Source organism: Etheostoma spectabile, chromosome 5 (assembly GCF_008692095.1).
Source record: "Etheostoma spectabile isolate EspeVRDwgs_2016 chromosome 5, UIUC_Espe_1.0, whole genome shotgun sequence".
Classification (NCBI taxonomy): domain Eukaryota; kingdom Metazoa; phylum Chordata; class Actinopteri; order Perciformes; family Percidae; genus Etheostoma; species Etheostoma spectabile.
Genome location: NC_045737.1, coordinates 8,101,050 through 8,124,948, shown reverse-complemented (window position 1 = coordinate 8,124,948; position 23,899 = coordinate 8,101,050). Strand labels below are relative to the sequence as shown.

The 23,899-nt window shown below is 39.9% G+C and overlaps 1 protein-coding gene across 3 annotated transcripts in view; it reads left to right on the top strand.

Moving 5' to 3' along the window:
- Positions 1 to 23,899, top strand: part of coro1ca (coronin, actin binding protein, 1Ca) — a 35,347-nt gene that overhangs the window by 2,343 nt on the left and 9,105 nt on the right. Inside the window, exons 2-3 of one of the 3 annotated variants that reach the window (XM_032515168.1) lie at positions 7,496 to 7,516; positions 13,318 to 13,514. In XM_032515168.1, the coding sequence (XP_032371059.1) occupies positions 7,501 to 7,516; positions 13,318 to 13,514 (213 nt within the window). In that variant the 5' untranslated portion in view covers positions 7,496 to 7,500. Of the gene's footprint in view, positions 1 to 7,495; positions 7,701 to 13,317; positions 13,515 to 23,899 lie in introns of those variants that run through there. The other 2 variants (XM_032515170.1, XM_032515169.1) reach the window with 2 other exon arrangements.

Genomic DNA, 23,899 nt, shown 5'->3' with positions numbered 1-23,899 from the left:
AAGTCATTGTTAATTATTGTACTGAAAAATGTAAGAATTAGCGGTTCAGGCTTGGGTTTTGTTTTGTGGACTAAGGAATCTGCACACTAGATAGAAAGTAGCTCAGCAGCCGTTTGATATCTCTCCTGAAACAGTTCTGCCGGTCTGACACTTTCTGACAGCACTTTACTGCCGAGTGGCGCGATGAGATCCCATTTTTAGTAGCGGTGGGAGGGGAACGACGCATGTTATTTTTGTTTACTAGAAAGTTTGTGTGTTTTTTGGGGTGACAAGATGATATATGGCTGAGCTATTCTCAAAGGAAAAAATTAAACCGCGCCGCAGGTATGGAAACGAGCTCACTGCAGGTAATACGCCATGGCTTAGAGGTGCATTACCGCCACCATGTGGTCTGGAGTTGCTACTCTCATTTTGAACTTTCTCACACTGGAGCGGCTAGGTCAAATAGCACCAAGTGGTAGACTGTGGAATACTCCGGCTTGACATCAAACCGGTTTGACATTTTTTTACACGACCCACGCCTAGTATCAAAAGCTCCGCTAAGATCAATAAAAGGAAGTAAAGTAAAATATCTACAGAGCTTGAGGAAGATTTCATAATGCCCACCAGATCAGTGAGATCTTGCAAGGAAATACGAGAGAAGCAGTTTAAAATTGATGGCAGAGTTGGATAAAAAGAATAGGGAGTAGCAGAGGGGATGATGCAAGCCCCAACATCTCTAATCTTATTTACAGAAAAAGAGTAACTGTAATTCCTATTTAAAAAGATGGGCACGTCAAGAGGTACAGGAATGACAATGTTGTTGATAGTGTCAACAGGACCTTAGGGTTGTGTTTACTGGAGGAAATTAGGAGCACAGACCCATTGCTAGCAACAGCAGAGGCCAGTGCCGAGGGGTATCGGTACTTACAAAAAAATAGTAAAAAATAAAAAAGTGACTTGCCACAACTTCAAAATTCAACAGATTTTTTTACTTACAACGGGTTTCCTGTGCTACAAATCAAATGTTCCTGACAAGATGTCTAGTAGTTATTTCCACACAAGTGGAAGGAAGCATCTCATTATCCAACCACCTGCTGAGCATGTTCGTGTTTTTGTGTTTTTGTTTGGACCAGCCTGAGGATGAAGAGGATCACATGCCTAAATTTGTGCTGCTCATTGATCATAAGGAAACAACCACACTGCCCACAGACATTGGTTGTTTTTCTCTCTTTGTTACTAAACCCCAATTAAGTATTAACACATCAATCCAAATAATTGTCTATCTCAGCTTGTTAGATGTGTTTGTTTTACAAAGAGGGTCAGCTTTGACCCACCCTCAACCTTCTCCCCCCACACACACTTGCTCTCTCCCGTTTTTGACGAACCTCTTTCAGCTTTGTAAGCTTAGCAATTCCACCAGATGCACACCGCCTAATACCATTTCTTCCACTGGTCTTTCCCACCACAGCAGACATCTGTTGAAATGAACCAGTGGTTTGTGCATTACTCATTGGGGGAGGGGAAGTAGCTGATCAGGAAGAGGAAAGGACATGCTGCTTTCAAGCTGTAATATTTAGGAGTTAATTTTTTTATAAAAAGTTGGACAATAGGCAAGGGTTTTGCATTTGTCTGCGTGGTGTCTGTTGGGTTGATCACCTGATAGAAAAGGATCAAGTATAAACTTAGGCAGAGGTTATATTCAGGTTGTGATGCTGTAGATACTAAAGTAACGTTACACTCAAACTAGAGCTTTTCCTGTTGTAATTTTATAGGATTGTAAAGTAGTCTCTTTTAAACCTTGACTTTTAAGTAGGATAAGAAGTTTAGGAAGTCTCGCAGCACAGATTGAGGTTTTTGCTGGAGTACAGTTTACAGCATGGTAAGCATCACACTAAACATGCAGACATGTTCTGACATTTATGTTTCCTATGTCTGAAATCTAAGGCGTCTGTTTTTCCTGTTTTTGGAATGAGGAAGTTGGCGAAACCTCATTTAACTTCTGGTGTTGAAATCATGTTATATATGTCTTCCACACCAAAACACATTTACACAATGTTTGCCCAGTTAGAAGAATTTATTAGGACCTGGTAATTGGTTCTGTCTATGTGTTACCTAGCATTGAGTTGGACTTTGAGCCATGTTGCTCTTGTGTCTGCAAATCTCATTTCCTACAAAGTATAAAAGAATATAAAAGCATTCCTTGAAACCCTGGTGCGTAATGTATTGTGTTCCAGTAGTATTTAAATTGAGCGGCGCACAGACTGCATGGTCACTTGGGTAGGGAGAGAGGAGAAAAACCAGCACCTTATCTCATTGTTGCAAAAAGCACTGGAATGTTGCTGGAATCTGATTACAATGGTGGTCCGTGGCCTTGGTTACAGGAAGGGGATTTAGGTGGCGTCTCAGGCAGTCTTGGTTACAAAAGGCAGAAGGCAGTCAGTGTATGGGGAGCACTGAGGCGACATCACTGGTGTGTGTGTGTGTGTAGTGGTGGCGAGAGGTGGCATTGGTAGCGAGCGTGGGAAAGAGAGGTCTGTGGCCATCACTGGCAGTTAAGTCTCTACAGTTATAATATGAAACTTTGACAATGAAATAACAATACTGTAACTCACACAGGTTGTACTTGACCTGTATTGTAGGTGTATTTGCCTACAATTTATTAGAGGGATGTACCTTAAATGCATGGCCTGCAGTGACCTGGGCTGTGGCTACCAAAATGACCCTGTCACTACCCGATGTGAGGCAAGTGCAGATGTGAGTTGTGCATGCGTCACTTTGCAACATGTAGCCTTCAAGATGCTACCGAGAGACTTCTGTAATGTGAAAACAGTAAAAATGGACCTACTTAACGAAGTATGTTCACCTCTGGCTACAAATTAGGAATCAAAAACAAAGGCTGTCACTTCGCCTGCCAATCGGAAGGTTGGTGATTCGATCCCCGCCCCTGCAGTCATTGTCGAAGTGTCCTTGGGCAAGACACTGAACCCCGAGTTGCCCCCGGTGCAGTGCATCGGAGTGTGAATGTGTGTGAATGTTTATCTGATGAGCAGGTGATACCTTGTACGGCAGCCCCGGCCATAGTGTATGAATGTGTGTGAATGGTGAATGTTTCCTGTAGATGTAAAAGCGCTTTGAGCAGTTGTTAAGACTGGAAAAGCGCTATATAAATACAGCACATTTACATTTACACTTGAATGGCGTTTTGAGCTAACGTTAGCAATCAGTCACGGATAGCTAAAACGTTTTTGAAATGATTTCCATCTTCGGTTATGTTTTGTAATGAGAAAAGTTTATTTTATGGATATCACAAATTTAACGCTAACGTTAAAAAACACGTTAAAGCCCCAGCAATAACAACAACAGCAGCAACAATGATGAAAAGCCGCAACAAACAAGGAAATTGGCAAAACTAAACATGTAGCAGATAAGACCTGTTGAGAAACATGGTTGAGCCTTGTTTTATTTGCTGATTGCCTATATTCACACCAGGCTTTATGCATACCAGGACCTCAGCTTAAGACTTATAAATGGCTGAAGATGAGACAAATGCTGGGCTCTAATGACCTTCACAAAAGAACAGCAGACAAACACAGGAAAACATTTTTTTTTGCTACATTTCTGGTTGGAAGTGCCGTCTCTTGCTTCACCGTTAGCCTTTGTCTCCATTAGTTTAATGACGTCCAGTGGGTGTGTCAGAGCCTTATGAATGTGAGGACTATTTTTTTTCAGTCAGATTCAACCTGAAAACGGATTTAGAAACGGGTCTATTTTCTCTCAAAATGGCAGTCAATACCCCTTCGGGGTAACAACTTTAGGGAGAAATATTTATACTTGGCATGTTTGATGATATAAGCTTATGTAATAGTAAATTATAAATATAGTACACAGAAGTACACAGTATTTTTTTCTCTAAAATAACTATTGTGGAGACTGTTTAGTCTTTACCATAATGTTTAGGCTTTACTATAATTTTATCTCTATTTCTGCTGTCCTCCCTCTCCCACATCAGCTCATCCTGATTTGTGGCTGGGATTATCATATTCTGTCACATCTCACTTACCAAGCGCACTATAAAACAGAGCATCACGGACCGTTTACACCCCAAGACAAGGTGGTGAAAAGATATTAACTCTGTACCGTTTTGTATTTACAAAAAGGATTTATAGTTGCTACGCACTGTCCAGAATAAGCCATTTTCATTTGGGTTAACTTAGACGTAATAGGCAGTGGCTGGGGCTGCAAGGAAAATATCTAATTGTGATTCTTTCGACTGATATTGCGATATGATTCACGGCATTTGAGGGAATGATCATTTTTGTATCATTCTCATTTTTACTGAAAAACATTAAAATTTAAAAAAAATGTAAATGATTAGTGTGATTTTTGTGCAGGATCTTTTTGTCCAAGTGTTGTACGTAAGCAGTTTAGTGAATCTCATCCTACGTCCAGACATTTCTCTAGGAACTTAATCCCAAGTTTAGTCTTCTGACATCTCTTTAAACAGTTTATTTACTACTGCTTTGCCTTTTTTATCAGGGTGGGTCAGGAATATGTGATGTTGTCTTTGAGCCCTGTCAATGAGAAACCAGTTGGAGTACATATAGCTGTTGGCAGAATGGGGTGGCCCCATGTTTTAATTGGAATATTTGAACATAACTGAATGTGGCAGGAATAGTCAGCATTAAATGTCTTCTGTCACTGAGGACTAGGGTTGGGTATTGTTTGGATTTTTACGATTCCGAACCGGTACTTTTAAAATGATTCCAATTCCTAAACCGTTTCTTGAAAAATTACATAAAAGGCTCTTTTTTTAAATATCATTTTTTAATTCATAATTTAAATTTAGCAATATATTAGGCTAACGTTTTAAAGAACTTTAATACATAAGTAAACCTAAGTCACCTAACACACAACTACAATAATTTCACATAAATAACAGTTACACTATTAACAACTAACAACAAAATAAATGTTGAGTTGGTATGCAAACCAGCACCCAGAGGGAAAATATGGCATTTGGAAAGTATCCTACATTTTACGGTAGTTAGCTAACAGTGGGCTACAGACAGAGTGTGGTATTTTGATGTCCGCCGACACATTAAATGGAACCAAAATTTTCATTGTAATCCGGTTCGATACACAGTAACCTTCCAAAAAGTGGAGGTCCCAGTAGTAGGGACGTCTGATTTACTCTGAAGCACAAAGAGGAGACATTTAGATTTTCTTGATGGTGACCTTCACGTGCTTATTGATTTTAGTGTTCAGTTACTGAGATTTATATTGAATCAAGTGACAGAAAAAGTGTTTGCTCTTCTAGTAATACATTCGGGCACACTGACCGAACATGAGCCCTTACTGAGGTTTATTTTTTGTACTTGTTTGCTATTTGTAGCTGTTTTGCAGTCTTATGTCAGAGCAAAACAATTTCCACTTGGTTTAATGGAAGGCAGCAGCCTGTACTGTGACTATGAGATAGACGAGAGGAAGACCCACTATGGCCTAACGCAGTGAGCTCAACTGCAAGCATGAAGGGCCTAAATTCTTCCATTATCACGTTCCTTTTCCTACCATTTCAACTGTGTGCACACCACAGCATTTGTGTTTGTAGTCATAAAGTATGATCAGAATAACCAATAAGTCTAGCACTCAATTATTCTTAAAATACACATTTCTTCAGCAGAACTGTCAGATGAAAGTGGCATTGCACACAGAGAAAGATGTTAAAGTGTGTCACTGGTCCATTTCCTTATATTTCCTTCGGCGGTAGGGTCCTCCATTTGTCTCTGCACATCAGGGTCAGCTCTGCTGGCTCAGGAGGCAATAAGGTACATAGCTCTCCTCTCATCTGATTGGCCCAACAGATACTTGCAGTATTTTTGCCTGAATTAGGGTGGGATCATTGAGCTGTAAATCTCAGGAGCATCACTGAGTAGCATAGCATTACCCCAAGGTTTGTGTGTCTCATTCTCCTGTGTATGTCTGAGGCTGTCGGACTAGTGCCAGCCTTTTACTGCCTCAACAGAGCCCCTGCTGACATTGTTGCATTCAAATGTCAGCCGTAATCATTTTGACGGGGATGGGTCATAAAAGCTGAATGTTAAAAAATGTATTTAAAAAGGATTCAGTGTTGTGTCTTTAATTGGGCTCCTGCAGTTACTTTGAGGTCTTTCTATTTATATCAATTTTTCTTTTGTAATTTTGACCAATAAAGATGTAACTGTATACTTTTTTTTATTTCAAATCTTTTTTTATCTAATTCATTACTGGTGATGAGGGAAAGCAGTCTTCCAGTGGTTATTATACATAGATATTTCTTTGGTGTCGAGAATGACTGTGTGCCCCATTAAAGTAGTTCCTGGTCTTTCTGTGGTAACCACACAAGTCTACCAGGAAGTTGGCCATCTGGATATGGCCTTTGCTAGTTTCGAGCAGACTAACCCTGCCCCTCAGGTTCCTGTGTGCGGCTCTTTTAATCCCCCCCTTTTACCACAATATCTGAGCTACTAGTTAGAATAGTTTAATGGTACCTGCTTTCAAATGGATTGTGAAAAATGAAAAGTACAGTGTTATGTTTGCTAATTTGACCTGCTCAGAAGCCTGTAGATCTACAGCATTTATTCAAACACATTTTTTAAACAGAAGTGACGTGATAATTAATGCTTTGATTGGGAGTGCACAATCTCATCACTTCCGCTGATATAATTCACCTCAGTTGTGGCAATACAGCTGAACTGTCTAACATCTTACCTTGGTTCACCTGCTACTTTGCTTCACTAAAAGCATAGATGGTTTATCATCAAAGATATTATGCACTACCAGGGTGCAAAATTTACTTTTTTGTTGACCAGCCAAATGGCTAGTGATTGTTAAACTTTTACCATCAACGCAGTAGATTACCATTGTTTTTTTGGGTTGAGTAAAGCAAATCTACCAGCCACTTCCATATTTAAACTGCATTTGGCTGGTGCTCATTTTGTACCTTGCGCACAACTTGCAACTAAATAGTCTACATTTACTGGAAATTTGTGCACAACCACCATAAGCAGCCTGCACAGCATCCATTTTGTTTTGCTGTCCGTGGTCTCTTTGTAGGCTTACTTGTTGGTCTCAGCTCATCAGGTGAGGGATAATGATGTTCTTCCATAAGCGTCCCGCTGGAGAGGGAGCTGGTTTGGTATTTGCACATGGCAAGGTTGGGATGTGTCTTTCCCAGTGAATGAGGTGGGATTTGAAACCTTGGATTAGGTTCTGCCTAGGAGGATGTGCAGTTCTATGGTCTGAGGTGATTGAGTCCTGAGTGTTAAAAATGATTCCACTTTTGTGTTGAGCCTAAATTTATCAACATTTCAGTTTGAGTCCGATTTGAGTTCTAGTCCAGGACTTGAACCGCAAAGCAAATGTAATGATTCACATAAGGGAAATTCCCTAATTGTATAAACATGAATTATTTCCCTCCAGAACAGAAGCCTAATCTTTTTGTTTTGTTTCTCTTTTGTCTTATCACATATATCAGTTGGAATGGCTGCCAACAACGGTGAGCATCCAGTGACTAAGAAATGGTGATACCTGCCTGAAAAGGATCGTCAGGATACACCACTACCGCACAACATGGCTTACTCACCAAGAACCAGTGTTATAGTCAGCTGCAACCCCAGAACCCCAGTCTGCTCTGACCAACAGCGTGTACACTGATTTAGTCCAACCTTCTCTTCATAAAGGTTTCATATCCATCCGTCAGTTTTGGCGATAATGCACAAAACTGACACATTTTTTCTGTGACTGTATCCTAGGTCACATTTAGCTGTCATCTTGGGCATAGTGGGACAGAACTACTCCTGATTTGTTGCCTTCAGAGTTGTCAGAGTTGTTGATTGTTACGACAGTAAGATATGATTTTGAACATTTCCTGCTGTTAATAGAGCTAAAGAATAGTCTGACTAGGATCTTTGTGCAGCCCTAGACTGACCTCAAGAATGCAGTGATTGTTTTGTCGAGGCTAAACACACTATTGTAGTCCTAAAACGGCACATCTTATAAAGCTCGCCTGCATAAAACAATGTACTATTGCGCTGCAAATTAACTAGTACTGTTGTGATAACTGTAATTTTGCAATACAACTAGGATTAGTTTTTTTTTTTGTTTTTTTTCTTCCAATATCGCTGCTAAACCAATACTTTAAAAATGACGCCAATACCTAAACGCTTCCTGAACAGATATTTTAAAAAATAAAAAGAGATGAAAACAGTTGGACGTTAAAGAACGGCTTGTTTATTGCTAGGGCCATATGGTCAAGTTTTAGAAGTAATAACTTATTTCACCAGTCAATTCATGTTTTTTTACAATTACTTTGAATGCATCTTGAGCTTTCGAGTTGCATGTAAACGCACCATTGAGTTGTAATGTACTTTTCTTTTTTTCATGAGGATAGGCCCTAATTGTCTTACAGTTCAGTTCATAATGAAAAGAGTCCATACCCAACAACTGTAGAGCAATGGCGACACACCCTTCCTGTGTTTTACCCAACTCTCCATTGCTGTTGTTACTTACTGGGAACCTGCAGACAGGTCTCCCAGCTCCGGTGGTATCATTTGCGCTTGCCATAGTGTACACACCAATCCGCTTTTGTTATGCCAACCCCCTCATGTGTTGCTAATGACGGACAGCTAAAAGTTTCCAGACGAAAGTTGCGCTTGTGAAATTTGATTCTGCATTACGTGCATCGATCTAAACACCATTTAATTACCAGACAACGGAAACTTAGCATTGGGTTTTACCACCATGGAAAGACATGGAGGCTGTTTGGAAATGAACATTTTTACCATTTCAAAAGTTTGCCAAAAATAGTTTACATTTCAGGTGAGAAATAAGCCATGCAGTCATGCTTCGTTTTATATCTACAACGCCTAACTAATTCTTCACAAGGTTCAGTAGTTTAGAGGCAGCGTGTCAGTGCCGTGTACTCCTGAGCTTAGTCAATTTAGACTGGTTTTGGAAGGCAAGGTCTCCAAATGTGGAGATATAACTGAGTTTAACAGTTGTTTGCTTTTTGAGTATTACTTTGTATTTCTTACTCTTGTATTGTGTTTCTTTCTTATCTTGGTATTTCCCTGATGTTGCTAAGCAGCATGTCTGTGTTACTAAACATGTCTTGGAGACAGATTGCAGCCAACCAAACACCCATGCAATTGCCCATGGCATAAAGTGACATTTTGCGCTGCTTTTCTTTTCCCTTCTCTTTTTTTTAACCTTGGCACAACTATGTATCTTGCTGTTGGATGGTAAATTTGCTGTAACCCTCACCTGTTTCAGACGAGCCTAAGCATAACACCCAGTATAAAGCAAACATGCCTAAGAGAGCAGTCCTAAAATGTTTTCTGTGGTGCAGACTGGCAGGGAAGAGAATATTAAGGTACTCAGCCTGATGGATACCCAGCATTGATTATGGCAGATGACTACGCATTCACTTTATTAATTATATATACAGTTTACTGGCCCATTGCCACATCTTAAGTATATCTCTAGAGTAATGTATTCGCAAAATATTGTTGAGGTCAAAGGCACATTTTTAAATATTAGCCCAAATTTATTATAGCTACCAACATCTCTTTGGACGAGAAATCATCATAATGGATTAACCACACTACCCTAAACCAATGGCCATATAAGTCCGTTATTGCCATGTTCCCCCTTTTTTTTCATTCCTTCCCTTTTTAGGAAAGAACACTCACTCCAGCCAAGAGAACATATGGAACCATTGGACAACCAGTAGGGACTAGCTCTAATTGACCATGAGCAATGGCCACTAATTAGCCTATCAAAGACTCTACAATCATTTGATTTAACTTACTTGCAATCCCATGTCATAATTTACCCCCCAATATCTTATTTTAAAGGTTTTTTTATTCCATATTTTCTTTCTTAAATTGTAAAAAGTAAAGTAAGATGATAGAGATCAGCTGAAAACGATCCCATAATGCTGCTTAACTTTGACCAGCATTTTGAGACACAGCATGAACCAAATAAATCTTGGCTAAGCTAAATTCCTATCCCTGATTTGGAACTAAAAATCTGCTCTGTAACGGAAAATAGTTTATACTGTTTATCAATTCAGATATTCTGAATGAAGTTTCTACCAGAGGGCAGACACACATCACATCGAACTTGTCTAATCCATATGGTACACACTGTTGCTCATTAAGGATTGCTGGCATTTTCTTCAGACTAGGGCTGTCCCAAACGATTGATTGACAGCGGGAAATGATTTGTTTAGTCGACTAATCCAACGATTCATTTTTTTGGTTAGCGATAATTTTTCCATTGCTCAATTAACAATTTACACAAAAATGTCAGTAAGGTTCAACTCTCCATTTCCTTAACTTGTTCAACACTGCACTGTTGAATTTGTAGTGCAACTTGAGACCACATGTAGGCGATCAATCCAACAACAAAGTAAAGTCACTTTCAGGAGGAATACAAAAATTAAAAATAATTTAAACTTTCTTAGGGAATTATGAGTCAGAGTCCGATTTTTAAACCTGCCAATACGTGGGCCATTGTAACTGACGTTATATATAATTATAAAGGACTCGTGAGCTATCTGAAACAAATGGCACGGTTGCGCAATTATCGGAGACACTGCTACACATGGGGGAGACACAGCACAGTTTACCTCACACTCAAGTCCATACAGGACAGACATAGATGAGCAGGACTTACGATGTTCTGCTGTGGTTATCCTGACTCAGGGATCATTTTACAAAGTCTACAGACCACCACGTTGCTGTTGGCATTAAGAGTAAAATACTCCCACGCCCTTTAGAAAACTGTGCAAGCCTTTTTCTGAACGTGTTGTTGCGAGGAATCCATACTTGCGCTGTTGCTGGAGGCAGCCGTGTGAATTTTAGACACAACGCATCGACGCAAATTATTCGTGCCGACGCATTTACGTTATTGATGATGTCGACGAATCGTCCCAGCCCTGCTTCAGACGCAGTACGCAGAAGGACAATTAGAGCTGTACAGTGCTGCCCTCTGTATGTTAATATGACCGTTTATATAAGAAGAAAAGCTTAAAGGTTACATATTGTAAAATAGGGGTAGTGGGGAAAAAAATCAATACAGCATAGTATCGTGATATCGTCAGTGGCAATACTTTTATCGATACACAGGCGCCAAGTATCGATCTTTTATCATATATGTGTTGGTCAGTTTGTCTGCTTGACAATCCCGTTTTGCAGCAATAAAATTGAAGTGATATGAACAAAACGAGAAATGTATTTTTTTTTTTTTTTTTTTTTTCAGATAAAACGGATGTTGACAGTTTTCTTTTGGAGACATCATTTGAAATTGGGAAAAATTACAAATTAGAAAAAGGTTATAAATTGCAATATATCGCAGAATATTGCAAAAAAAATTAAATCGCAATAATAGCGCACTTGACATTGAAAAGTAATTGCTATTATTTCTATTTATGTAATGATTCTTGGCTGGTGATTGCTGTGAAATTAGATAATTACCTTAAACACCTTTTTGTCAAAGTATCAATTTCTTTTTCTTTTTTTACAATTATGTACCAGGACTTTTGGACACTATCTATAATTGGATGTCAGTCCATTGCTTTGGTCTGCCTCAGCTTTTCCTCGAGTTATCAAATTCAGTTTCCTAGGCAAATGCACGTTTTTATCCAGATATATTTAGAGGATTTAGAAAATCTTATGTCTCTTGTGTTATGACACTTGAGTGTTGATCTTCCTTAAATTGGGGATTTTCCAGGACTTTGTCTTTAAGCTCCCTGTCTGTGTTTAGAGACACATCAAAAAGAAATGGTTGTAACAACTGACGTGTTTTGGGACACTCCCACATCCCTGCAGGAAGAACTTCCTGCTTGTGTTGTGATCCTTGTCCTGCCAGAAACAAGCCATACAAGCTTTTCTTGCTCACACTCTCTCTCTTTTACAAAGACACACACACACGCAATCACAATGGAAATCCACCTCCAAAACATATCCCACATCTTGTAGTGTGCTTTTATTATGTTGGTGAGTCAGGCTGGGAAACTTGTTACCATGTGCTGTGTCAAAAAATGGCAAAGAAAAAAGATTTGAGGAGCTTTTACAAAAGCTAACTGTAACTGGCCAGCTTTCCATTATCTTTGGAACTGCTCTGTTATTTTAAGCATAGCTCTTTGACTTTTGACGTTTTTGAATGGGCTTGTTTTCCAAAACTCTCTTGTCTGCCAGTCGGTTCTTGTCTTACTGAACCAGCTACAAAGTCTGTTTCTGTCTTGGGTATGTCCTAGATTCCTTTGGAAGTGGCTCGTTCTAAGTGTGCCACATATAAAGCGTGTTGGTTTTTCCGTTTTTTTTTTTTTTTTTAATAACTTGGCACAACAACATAAAAAGAAACGGGCAGTGAAAAGAGTCATGAAATATGATCAAGCACTTGGTTTGTTGTTCATTATTCATATGCAGGATCTTGGTGAAATATGAACATTTAAACGCCTTTGAATATTAAACAGTTTTAGCATTTTTGTAGGTTAGTAGCGCGAGCATATAGGCTAAGTACCTTGTTGGAGGTTCTCACCAGAAAATATTGTCACATATAAAAAAATGTTTGTATTAAAAATGTAAGTTGTGTAATGTAATTGTAAATTGTGGTGTATTGCTGCTTTTAATTTATGATTGAAGGAGCTCTTCTTGCTTGCTGTGTGATCACAGGTGAGGAGAACCCACATGCTGAATATTGGATAAGAGATTGTTGTTAGGGGGACTGGTGTATTTTTTATTTTTTTTTTGGCTTGAAAAGATCATATTCCCCTATCTTACCTATCCAATCAATTAAGAGTAGTAAAGCAAATGTAGAAAGGTCTGTGTCAGAGTAGGACTTTCCTTAAAGAATGTACACGCTGCACCATCATTCTCACACATTATCATCTGCTATAGGTGCCAAACAAAATCTGTTTTGTAATCCCAATTTGTTTTGTCATGGTTCATGTGTGCAATAAACATTACACCACGTAAGAAAATTATTACGGGGAATCGTGATATCATTTCTAAGGTAAAAAAATTGTGCAGGCCTAGTCTGCGCCGCAATGCTTAGGAATTCCAGGGTGACCCTTGGAGTAGCGAGTAGTAATGGTTTGATACAAAACACCCTCATGTGAGAGAGCCAAACGTGTTGTGGAAAAAAAAACGGACATAGTCTGATCTACAGTAACAGCTTTGCAACAGTTTTTCAAGTCTTTCAAGTAGCTCCAGCAGTCTATATATTGCACACTGTATACCTGTTACCTGCTGCTTTCTAACAAGCAGTTCTTCTTCTTTGATCTTTGCACAGATATGAGACGAGTTGTACGGCAGAGCAAATTCCGTCACGTCTTTGGCCAGGCGGTGAAAAATGACCAATGCTATGATGATATCCGGGTGTCAAGGGTCACATGGGACAGCTCCTTCTGTGCAGTCAACCCCAAGTTTGTTGCCTTAATTATTGAGGCAAGTGGTGGTGGAGCTTTCCTCGTTCTCCCTCTTCACAAGGTAAGTTTCAGTTTGCATCATTTATGAGTACCTAATGCCACAGTTGTAAAGCACTGAATTGTGTACTTGGGCAGAGCTCATCAGTCAGGGCTGGCCTCTAAAACAATTAGATGGCGTAAACCAGATGTGTAGGCATGTTTGCACGTACTGCTTCTTTATGCTACATCAGTAGCGCACACTGAGTGCCTAACAATAAATTGGTTAATCATTAATTCTTAGGGGAAATGGGCTTCTTTTTTTGGGGCTGAAAGAAAGTAGCCCATTGTTCTACGTTGGTAAATTTCTGTGTGCTTTATTGACACTTACATTTTCTAAGTGACAAAATTCTCAGTATGGTGTCTGTTCTATCTAAAATGTTAGGAACATTTATGTTTAACAACACACTTTTGAGATTAAATTCTCCACCTGCAATCTCTCTGCATATTGGCTACCAGGAACACATGAATGATCAATAGTTTGTCCATCTCGACAATCTTGCTTTTTGATGGTTATGTTTACCAATCACCCTAAAACTAAAAAAAAGCATTTTGATAAAGAACTGGTAATAGCCTTTGTTTTTATTCGGAGAGAAATGGCGCAATGAAATGGTTTTTGAGACATCAAATTAGACATTACATTAGGTTACTTTTTAGATGGGGTGGAACTTATATTTTCTTCACATCAGTGATAACATAAAGGAAGGAAAGCCATGCTCTCTGTGATCATATTTGGACTGCATGGATGTAAACTCAAAGCACTTAAAAAGTAGAGAGCGTTGAACAAAACCTTTTTTATTCCTCTCTTTATTTTTGAGAGTAATGGCCCATTTCCCATGTTTTGTGTACAGTAAATAATAATTTGCATTGAAGACTTTGCCTTTTACAAAAAGGACTGCTGACTATTTGTTTTAGTGTACCATGGGATTAATGTTTACCAGCGGGCTGTTTTGTACACCCTCATGTGTACAACAGAAACTACTCCAAAGCCTTTGAGCGAAGGAATCACTCCCCTCCAACTAGAATTAATTTTGGGTTGGACAAAACCGCATTTAAAGAGTGTTATGATGGAAACAAGTTAGCTGATGAATGCATCCCTCACTTTTGTTTTAACCCTGCTGTCATTATTGGACTAATGAAGGTGCAATTTAGATTAGGCTGAATCCAACAGGGTGCTCTGACATGTCCCCTAGTGAGCCCTCGGGTGCCATTATGGTTGATGGTGGTAAATTGCTGGCTGCTGCTGCTGTTTCTATTTGGCAGTTCCCAGCAATGGCGAAGTGGCAGGTCCCGACACTGTGTGACATAAGTACTGCAATACTGTTGACAGATCTAACCTGGGTCTGTAATTAGTGTACACCAGTACGCTGCCATGTCATCTGAGAAGGCTCCTGGCATAAGGGACCGGATCCTTAGGCCTGTCATCGCACAGTTTGCACCTCTCGACACCTCATTCAATGCAGAGCTTGTACTGGAGATGGGCTGCAGGCTCGACCAGTGTCCCATGCCTGCCCTCCTCTCTGTGCCTGTTTGCAAGAGCTGCCTTCTGCATCTCCCTGTACAGAAATGGTGTCTACTGAACAAAGTCTACTTTAACTACTGAACTAAAAAGTTGTGAGAGACTGAGGTCTTTATGTGAAAAGCAAACCTCATGCAATTTCCTCACTTGAGATTAAAAAAACATTTCAATAGGCCATGCATTGAAATACCATGTTATTTATGAATAATAGTATGTTGTGTATGTATGTTAAATACTTCGGACTTTGTGACCAGTATGTAATGCCACCAAACCAGTTTTACAGCCTAGCATATTTAACACAGGGTCAGCCGTTGGGACATAGGACCAACATTATATTCTGATCTTAAATATAGGGCATTCCCTTTTTTAAATACTTGTTTTGTCTAGGGCTGTCAAAATTAAAGTGTTAATAACTAGTAAACGCAAATTCCTTTAAATGCCGCCACTGATTTTTGTAAAAAAAAAATTAACGCAAGCCTGTTCTGTAATTTTGCTCCGTAGTTTGGGAAATCAGGAAGCTGCAGCAGTAACAATGTGGGCGGTGTTGCCAACTTGGCGACTTTTTGCTAAATTTAGCGCCTTTTGTAGTCGTAGTGGATGGCTAGCAGAAACAAAGGTCCTTGAGCAGAAAAGGGTGAGTAGAAAGTTGAGTTTCAAAGCCCTTCTAGATGGTTCTCTCCACAAGACTTAAGTTATTTGCATGTACAGTTGATGTGAATTGACAGATTGCACTCCCGCAAAGTTAAAATTTCAGACAAATACTTCGGGACCAGACCATTTAAGGCCTTGAAAACAAACAATACAATCTTAAATTCTATTTTAAAACGCACAGGGAGCCAATGTTAAGCGTAGAGAACGCAAGTGATATGTGCACGTCTAGATGTATTAACAAAGATTGAATAGAAGTGTGATACCTCACTCTGTAGCTAAAACGGAGAGCTCAACACACAGGGTGAAAAGAGGAGCTGCAGCAATGTGCAGTACCACAAAAACATGGTGTTTTTTTGGAAAATTAAATCATGTAAACCTATTTTGATATAATCTCTAAATACAATTATGACCCTGTAAATAAGCATAATACAAGCACTTTAAATACTTTATCTATTTTTGGCTTATATCACCATGGTATTCACAATTGGGTTTTTTTTCTGACAAAACTGGTCCATCTGGAAATCTCAGTATAGCCTCAGCTGGCAGTGCAGTTCTCAATAAGTGGGGCAAGTCTGTTCTTGCAAACAGAAAGACTAGAGAGCACTGTAGTGGATCAGTAATGTAGAGTTGCTCTCAGCGCCAAAGAGAATTTCTGAAACTGAATAAACAAGGATCCTGATGTTGCCTCTTAATTAGAAAATGGTTCAACTTTTTTATATGAATTGGTATGCAATCCCATTTGTTATTGCTCTGACTGTACAATGTGTCTGTTTTCCTTTTTATTAGCCTCTGTCAGACACAGTTTTGCTTTGTGGATAGAACTCTGTGCCTGGTTGAAGGACACTTTCATTTTGTTTTTGTTTTAAGGGCACATATCCCCTAAACACCTCCACCCTGGCTCCCACCCCTTCCCGTCCCTAATGTGATGGTGCATCTGTCCGTCTAACCCATCTGCCTATGCTGTGTTGCTCTCAGTCTCTGTGGGCAGCCAGCTGCTCAGGGCCTTTGTCCCACGCTTACTCCCAGCGGAGCCCTTTGTCATTACCACACTTGGCTGGGGGGGAGGCAGAAGTGTGATGATGCTCCTTCCCCCTTCACAATTAAGCCATATGCAACTGAGCACCGTCTTTGTTGAAGGGACGCAATAACGGTAGGAGGATGAATTATTGAAATGATGAGCCCTCAGAAAAGGGGTGTACTCGCTCTGCCTATAATCTGAAAAACCTACTCATGGAAAAGCCTCTTGGAGTTCAGAGGTTGATGTTGTGGTTCTATGACCTGAACTGAGGTCTGGAGCCTCATTTTGAGTTGTCAACCAATGAAGCCATGTCATTGTGTGACTCAGTAGGGTGAGGTTAGTGCGACAGGCCGCCGTGACTCAGCACAGCAATGAGTATTGTTGCTTTCTCCTGTCAGAACACAGGGCTTTATAGAGTGAGCATCAGATGTCCAGCTCAACACATGTCATTCCCTTGCCTCATGCTTTCAATCTCCTCCTTTCTCTTTCTTAGCAGGATGCCTGCTAATTTATTCCCTGATTTCCATATGAAGGAAGCTGTGGGAGTGAATGCAGCAGCTAGCAAGAGTTCAGTGAAACATTCCTGATAATTCCTCTCTGTCTGCTCGTTATATAGGAGGGGAAGTCTCAGTAAATCATTACAGTTGCTGTGATTTGTATCCCTGGACTATAAATCTCTTATTTGATTTATCGAAGAATGCCATTGTATAAAATGCCATGCTGTCTGCAATCAGAATCTTTATTTTCGGTGCTGACTGTGTGTTAGTCACTTTGCCTAATGTTAGCATCGTTTCCTCCTTTTGACTATTCCTTTTTTTAAGATTGACCTAAACTACAACCATAACACAACCATATAGTGCATTGCTTAATGTAGAAGACATGTTCCATGTAAGATGTGGAGTGTGTTTGATTTGGATTCAATCCCTCAATGCACCATTCATTCAGTGCTCAACCTTTGCTGTTAGTAATCTCTGGGTGTGTGCAAATTATTTTTGTTTGTTTTGTCTCACATACACCAGTTTGGCTGCTAACTAAGCCACACTCTGTCTCTATTCACAAAAATACACTGGGTGTGCACGATATCCAGGGTCTTTCTCCCATACTTTGGTCAGTTTGTGTTACAAGACCTCTATACTGCTCAGTTGCCTCTGCCGTTCAGTCCTGCTGACTGCAGATTTTACCATATATGGTCATTCACTGCTCCCTGCCTGACAGCCTTCCAAGACCATTTCCTTCCTGCCTTGCCATTGGCTGCTTCATGCAGTGTCGGCACACATGTGAATTCTGGGATAGGCTGAAATACGAAGAGCGGCCAAGATGAGAGAACTGGGTTGAAGTCAGATGTTGTCTCTGTCACAGTCACTCGCTGTATCCATAGTGCCATATTAGAATAATTAATGTAATAATCAGTATGACTGCTGGAATACTGTATCATAATATTTTTAATCTACTAATAGAGAGCTGTGTAACTTGAGTGTTGAAATTAATGTGAAACAAAGCAGACTTTCTTTTTGCAGAAAACCTTAGAACACAGCTGATATATGTTATAATAGCACATGGTGTTTACAATGCCAATTTTAGTCATTTATGCATTTAAAGTCTGCTATACAAGAGCAGTTCATTCACAGACTACTGTTGCACATGAATGCACCAGTCTGGCACACCAAATCGTTTTGGGTGGGCTTCCTTTCTTATTTCTTCAATTCAATTTCTTTCTCAGAAAATGTTGTCTGTTTCTCCAGTTGATCATTTTCAGGCCACAGGTGCTAGACTGTACAACAGCCTGCATTGGGGAGGCAGTAGGAAGATGTGCACACACTGTGGACAAAAAGCCACCCTTCACAGGGAATACATATCTACTCCGTGCAGTTAATGACCCCTCTGATATTCATTGAATGTCTTGTCTTAGATGTTTTAAAAGTACTTGCGTGAAGCTAATCACGAACGGCTGTACACATACTGGAACGCTGATCATGTGTTATCAGTAACCACCAGCCAGTGTTGTTCAGTTGCCTGTTAGAAAAATATGTTGTGTTGCAGGAGCACTTGGATACTAATAACAGATGTGTTTATATACTTTCTTGGTCAAATACGTCTTAACGGGCAGCAGATTAACCAATGTAGTATTAGTAGTAATAAATAGTGGACTTGTCTTAGATGCTATCTGGAATTAATCTTATGGCCTAGATAGATTCTGTAGTACATCTCCTGTAGAGGTATGTCTACTTTATCTCTTTAGCTATGTATAGCTCAGGTTTCAGCCTGTAGTCATTGCACTTTATTGTTCCTGCCCTATCATACAGATGCAGAGACCTGTAAAAGTGGAATTTTTCCATGGAGCTTTAAGCAGCACTGGACAGCATGCAGACCCTTTTTACTGGTGTGCATGTGTGAATCACATGTTGAGCTGGAAGGAAAGGAAGTGTGCAGGCCTCTTGTGTGAATGAAAAGAATGTCCTCTACTGCCTTAAGCGATGTCGTTCAGCCATTTTTTTGTGTTTCAGTGTTGAGCGTCATATCTATCGCTGTGTGATTCACTCTCCTCTTCTGCAGTCTTACTTGTTGCTATGCAACTGGTTGTTTTTGAGGCGTTGGACATTCCTCTCAAAGAATACAAATATCTGTAGTGTAGTTATGGACATGCTAGGTGTTGACTGCTGAATTATACTCTGTGCTGTTTGTTTTTTGCACTGGTGAAGTAAAAAAAATAAAATAATAATAATAATTCTTGTTCTGGATAAAATAATTGTAACTTCTACGTCGTAATTCTTACTAAGCATGTTCCCTGTACCTGTAGCCTGGTTGCTTAGAAATTATTTGTTTAGGCCCATTTCTAACCAAAGTGTGATTTTACTGACAGTCTTCACCTCTTCAACTGTTCACCGGCCAGCCAAAGTGTTGATGGATTTTGCCAACCTGAAGCCGAATACAAAAAGTAAAATGAATATTTATATCAGATTAAACCGCTATATTGGAGATGATTTTATCTAATTAACAAGTTTAGTTCCTTTTTTTTTTTTTTTTTTGTCTAATAATTTGACCAGAATTGACAACAGGTTTTGATAAAAAGAATCTTTTAAGTAAAATCAGAATTTATTCAGATCTCAATACCTGCATCCTAGGGATGGAATTGTTCAAGTAAAACATCTGAACGGCTAGTCACGGTTCCTCGCGCCGTAGGGAAACTCCTGTAGGCACGGGTGAGGTACCAAGTGTATGAGTATATGAAGTATAAAGTAATGTTACTTGAGCCACACTATAATATCCCCTCTCGCCAACACTTCAGCAACACAGTTATAACAAACTGTATTTTTCTTGCAGAGGAACATAAAAATAGAATTAACAGGGTATTGTGTTTTGAAAACTGTACAGTGCGTGGGCTTATGTTACACTTGTATGTGTTTTTTATATATATATATATATATATTTTTAATAACACAGTGGTACTTTTCTTTAGGTTTAAAAAAAAATCCAGCCTTGTTCCAAGTTTGCACAGGTTAAGTTGCCTGCACTGCTCCACCCAGGTGGACCCAGGAGTTGTGTTACGAGCTACCTTGTCTACAGCTTTGGTTGTTGTTTTCTGTTAATTGGCACTGCTAACCATTACAATAATCTAATTCCATGCAAATTGCATTCCTGCCCTGTGTATGATGTTATCAGATGTTTATGCAGGCTCGAGGCCATATCAACTTGTATTCATGCTTCAGACCCTGGAATTCCTAATTGTGTATATCGGACAAGAACACCATTAACACCTCAAAGGGTGCTACATTTGACACTCTAGCGGCCCTCTTGCGCTCATTAGTCATACCCATACCAGAGCTGCCTGGGGCCAAGGTGTGGAATGTGAAGAACGGCTGGCTCTCTGGTCAAACTGTCGGTCTCCTCTGCCCTGCCAGAGCTTGACTTGAGTTTTGCAGGGGCTTCATGGTTCACCGCAAATTAACAGGAGAAACTATTTATTCATGAAGTATAGAATTCATTTATTTATTTATTTTTATGTTCTGCAGGTGACTAAAAGGTGTTGATCTAAACATTGTGGAAAACTGAAACTAATGTAAGAGGTTGTGTGAGAATCTTTGCATCATGCCTGAACTTGCGTTAATGTGTGGGATGTGCTGAAAAGTCTCAATGTGTAGAGGTCTAAACGCTGATTGCTCTTGTAGGTTGTCTAATCTTTCTGAGCTCTGTCAACCAAGCTTCTGCAAGGGCGGACATAAATAATGAATGGATGCTTCTCATAATTGTTCTGTTTACATACTTCTAATTGCATTTATCAGTCAAATGTTTAAACGCTTCATCAGTAATAGTCAACATCTTTACACACCACATGGTTTGCGTAGTCAGTTTTGAGCTTCAGATAAATGGGTTTTACTTTACATTCTTGGTAGTCAGTGATAATATACTAAAATGCCCTGGTCAGAGTCTACTCCCTTCTTCTCTAACACATAAACCAGATCTGTTGCAATTACCCAGCACTGTTGTGCATGTCAGTTTACAGCATAATGGCAGCCAAGTGAACAGGAAACCACAATGTTTCGTTAAGTGTTTGTGCACAGTATAACATCCACCCATCTGTGTAATTGTACCATTGTAGTACAAAGGCAGTACAGCATGTTGAAACGTTAAACTAGACTGAACATGACCCATAATACTTTGGATCTGTAAATTTTGGGAAAATAGTTTGATCCCAGAGAAAACATGAGCCAACAATTCAGCTGGGTCTTGATCAGACTTGTTTTTGTCCTTCCTGCTTTACACTGTCTTCAGGACATCATGTGCAGGAAAAGTCCAGTTAATTAAGCTGTAATATACATCTCTACTGTATGAGATGAAATTAATGTGCACATACAGTATATCATGTATTTTTCATATTGCAGATATTTAATGCTTTGTAATAAACTAAATGAAAGTTTTAAAGTAGTCTTCAGCTGCAGACTAGAGGTCAACGGTCTCATATTTAATTGAAATTTGATCTGATACCGGATGGTGGCTCATAGATCCTATTTGACCGTAGTGTCAAAGTCTGCTTTCTTTGCACTCCGCTTCAGAATAGATTTCAGGGTGTGTTCAGCAGTCAGGGTGAGGTTTAGACAAGATCTTGGGATTTTCACATACTACACACACAGTTCATTTTCACATACACTGGACTTTGATCTCTAAACTTGGAGTTGGGAGTATGCGTCACAGCCCAACTCTGTCAGTCAGGTGACTGCATGGTTACAGGCCTAATATTTTCATATAGTGCAGAGTCTCCCTTTGATTTTGTCCAGCCATTGTGGGTGTGTACTGACCCAGTAAACTTATTCATCTGTTCCGTCTCACTGAATATGCACAGACCACTGAGATAGGAATCATGTTACTTGGTGATTCCAGCCACACCACTGTGGATGTGTGCTGTAACAGCAGACCTGCAGGACCTTCGGCTAGGCTTCTTTATGTGCTCTAGCAGCAGCAACAGCAGGGAAATGTCTTAACAGCAAGAATGCCAGGACTGGACTGTCCGTTTAAGACCCAGACCACGTTCCTCTTCTTGCTTCTTTTTTTTTTTTTTTTTTTTTAATTTTTAAACCAAAATCCCAAACTATTTAAAGATACACCCTCCTATAACAAATGTCACATTTTCAATTAAACAGTTAGTGTGTCAGTAACTGTTTGCTGTTAAACTGGATACATTAATATTTGTCTTATTTGCTGCTCTTTTGAAAGTCTGAACATTACCATACTGTGCTGCAGACAGTGAAATGCACTAAGAGGCTGAAAGGACAATTTACTGCACTCTGTTTTCGTCTCTCTCACAGTTGTGTCCTTTTTTTGAAAGCTTTAAATCACATGAAATCATTTGGCTACATAAGCCATATTGTCATATTTGGGGTGAGCTGGTTCTCTTTGGAACTTTGAGACTGTCACTTTACTCACACCAGTAGCCCTGCTTTTTGCGGGCCAGTCTTAAAAAGCAAGCAATTATATGACAAGCAATTATATGACATGCAGTTGCAGAAAACAGTGGATTGGAGTTAGTGGAAAAGGGTCATCTGGCCTGTCAAATGTAGTGCTTCTTTTGGTCAAAAACGTGTTATGTACAGTCATTGTAAATCCCTTAAGCATACTGTGTGCATGCATGCTAGCATCTATTGTTTGGATCAACATTAGTACTTGCTTAAAAAAAAAAAAGGAACATTAGTACTTGCTCCAAGTTACGTTCTCATGAAGTTTAAGTAAGTTTTGCTTCTACCTCTTACACATTACTGAATACACAATTCTTAGTTTTTCTTTCTTTAGTGACTCTTCTCAAGGTATAATGGCAGAATAGCTGTGGGCAGTGAGTGAGTCTTTTCTTTTTTTGTATTTGGAAAGCCATAATGCTTTAAATAGGGCTGTTGCAGCAGGACTCTTTCCACAGTAACTGACATCATCTCTCCGGTCCTGTGGTGGTACTTGAAGTCAACACAGACTAGGTGTGTCTCAGACACCCATTCACCACAGCATTGGTTTGTCAAGTCACCTTGCCATGGAGAGAGAGCACCTGCATCTCCTGGCTCATCAGCTCCTCACATGCAGAGCCAGCAGCAGGCTGATTTTAGGAAGTGTGCGTGTGCATGGTCCATTAGTTCTATAAGCAGGTTATGTAAAGCAGGGGTTCCCAAAACTTTCAGCCCGCGACCCCCAAAGTAACGGTGCAAGTGACTCGCGACCCCCCCCCCCCCCCCCCCCCCCCACTATAAACATTGCGCGCAACCGCGCACGCACTACAGGCGTATCCAAACATGAGCATATTGACAACACAAAATAACACAACAGCCATGACATTATTCTACAGTAATTTACTCATTACTTTAATTTGAACTTAATCTCACCTAATGAGGTGGATGTGCAGTATGTTTGGAGCACAGCAAGTTAAAAAGCTCTATATTTTAATTTAAAATAGTTTTTATATACATTACACACTAGGCCAAAAAAAAGAAAAATCCCTTTTACCTATTTCGGCCTTACAGTATTCGGCATTTCGTGGTGTTGGTTTTAATCGGTCTGGAGTAACAACTGTGGGCATCAGCGATGGGGCGAAGGTAAAGCCCGGGTTGGTAACGCTGCTACCACCGTGAGTACGGCGGGGATGGACTCCGTTCTGGACCAGGAGGCAGCGCCGGGCGCTCGCTCTGTGGAAGGAGCGGGACACGGAGCTAGATGGCCGGGGGCTGCCTACGTGTTTATACAACTTTAT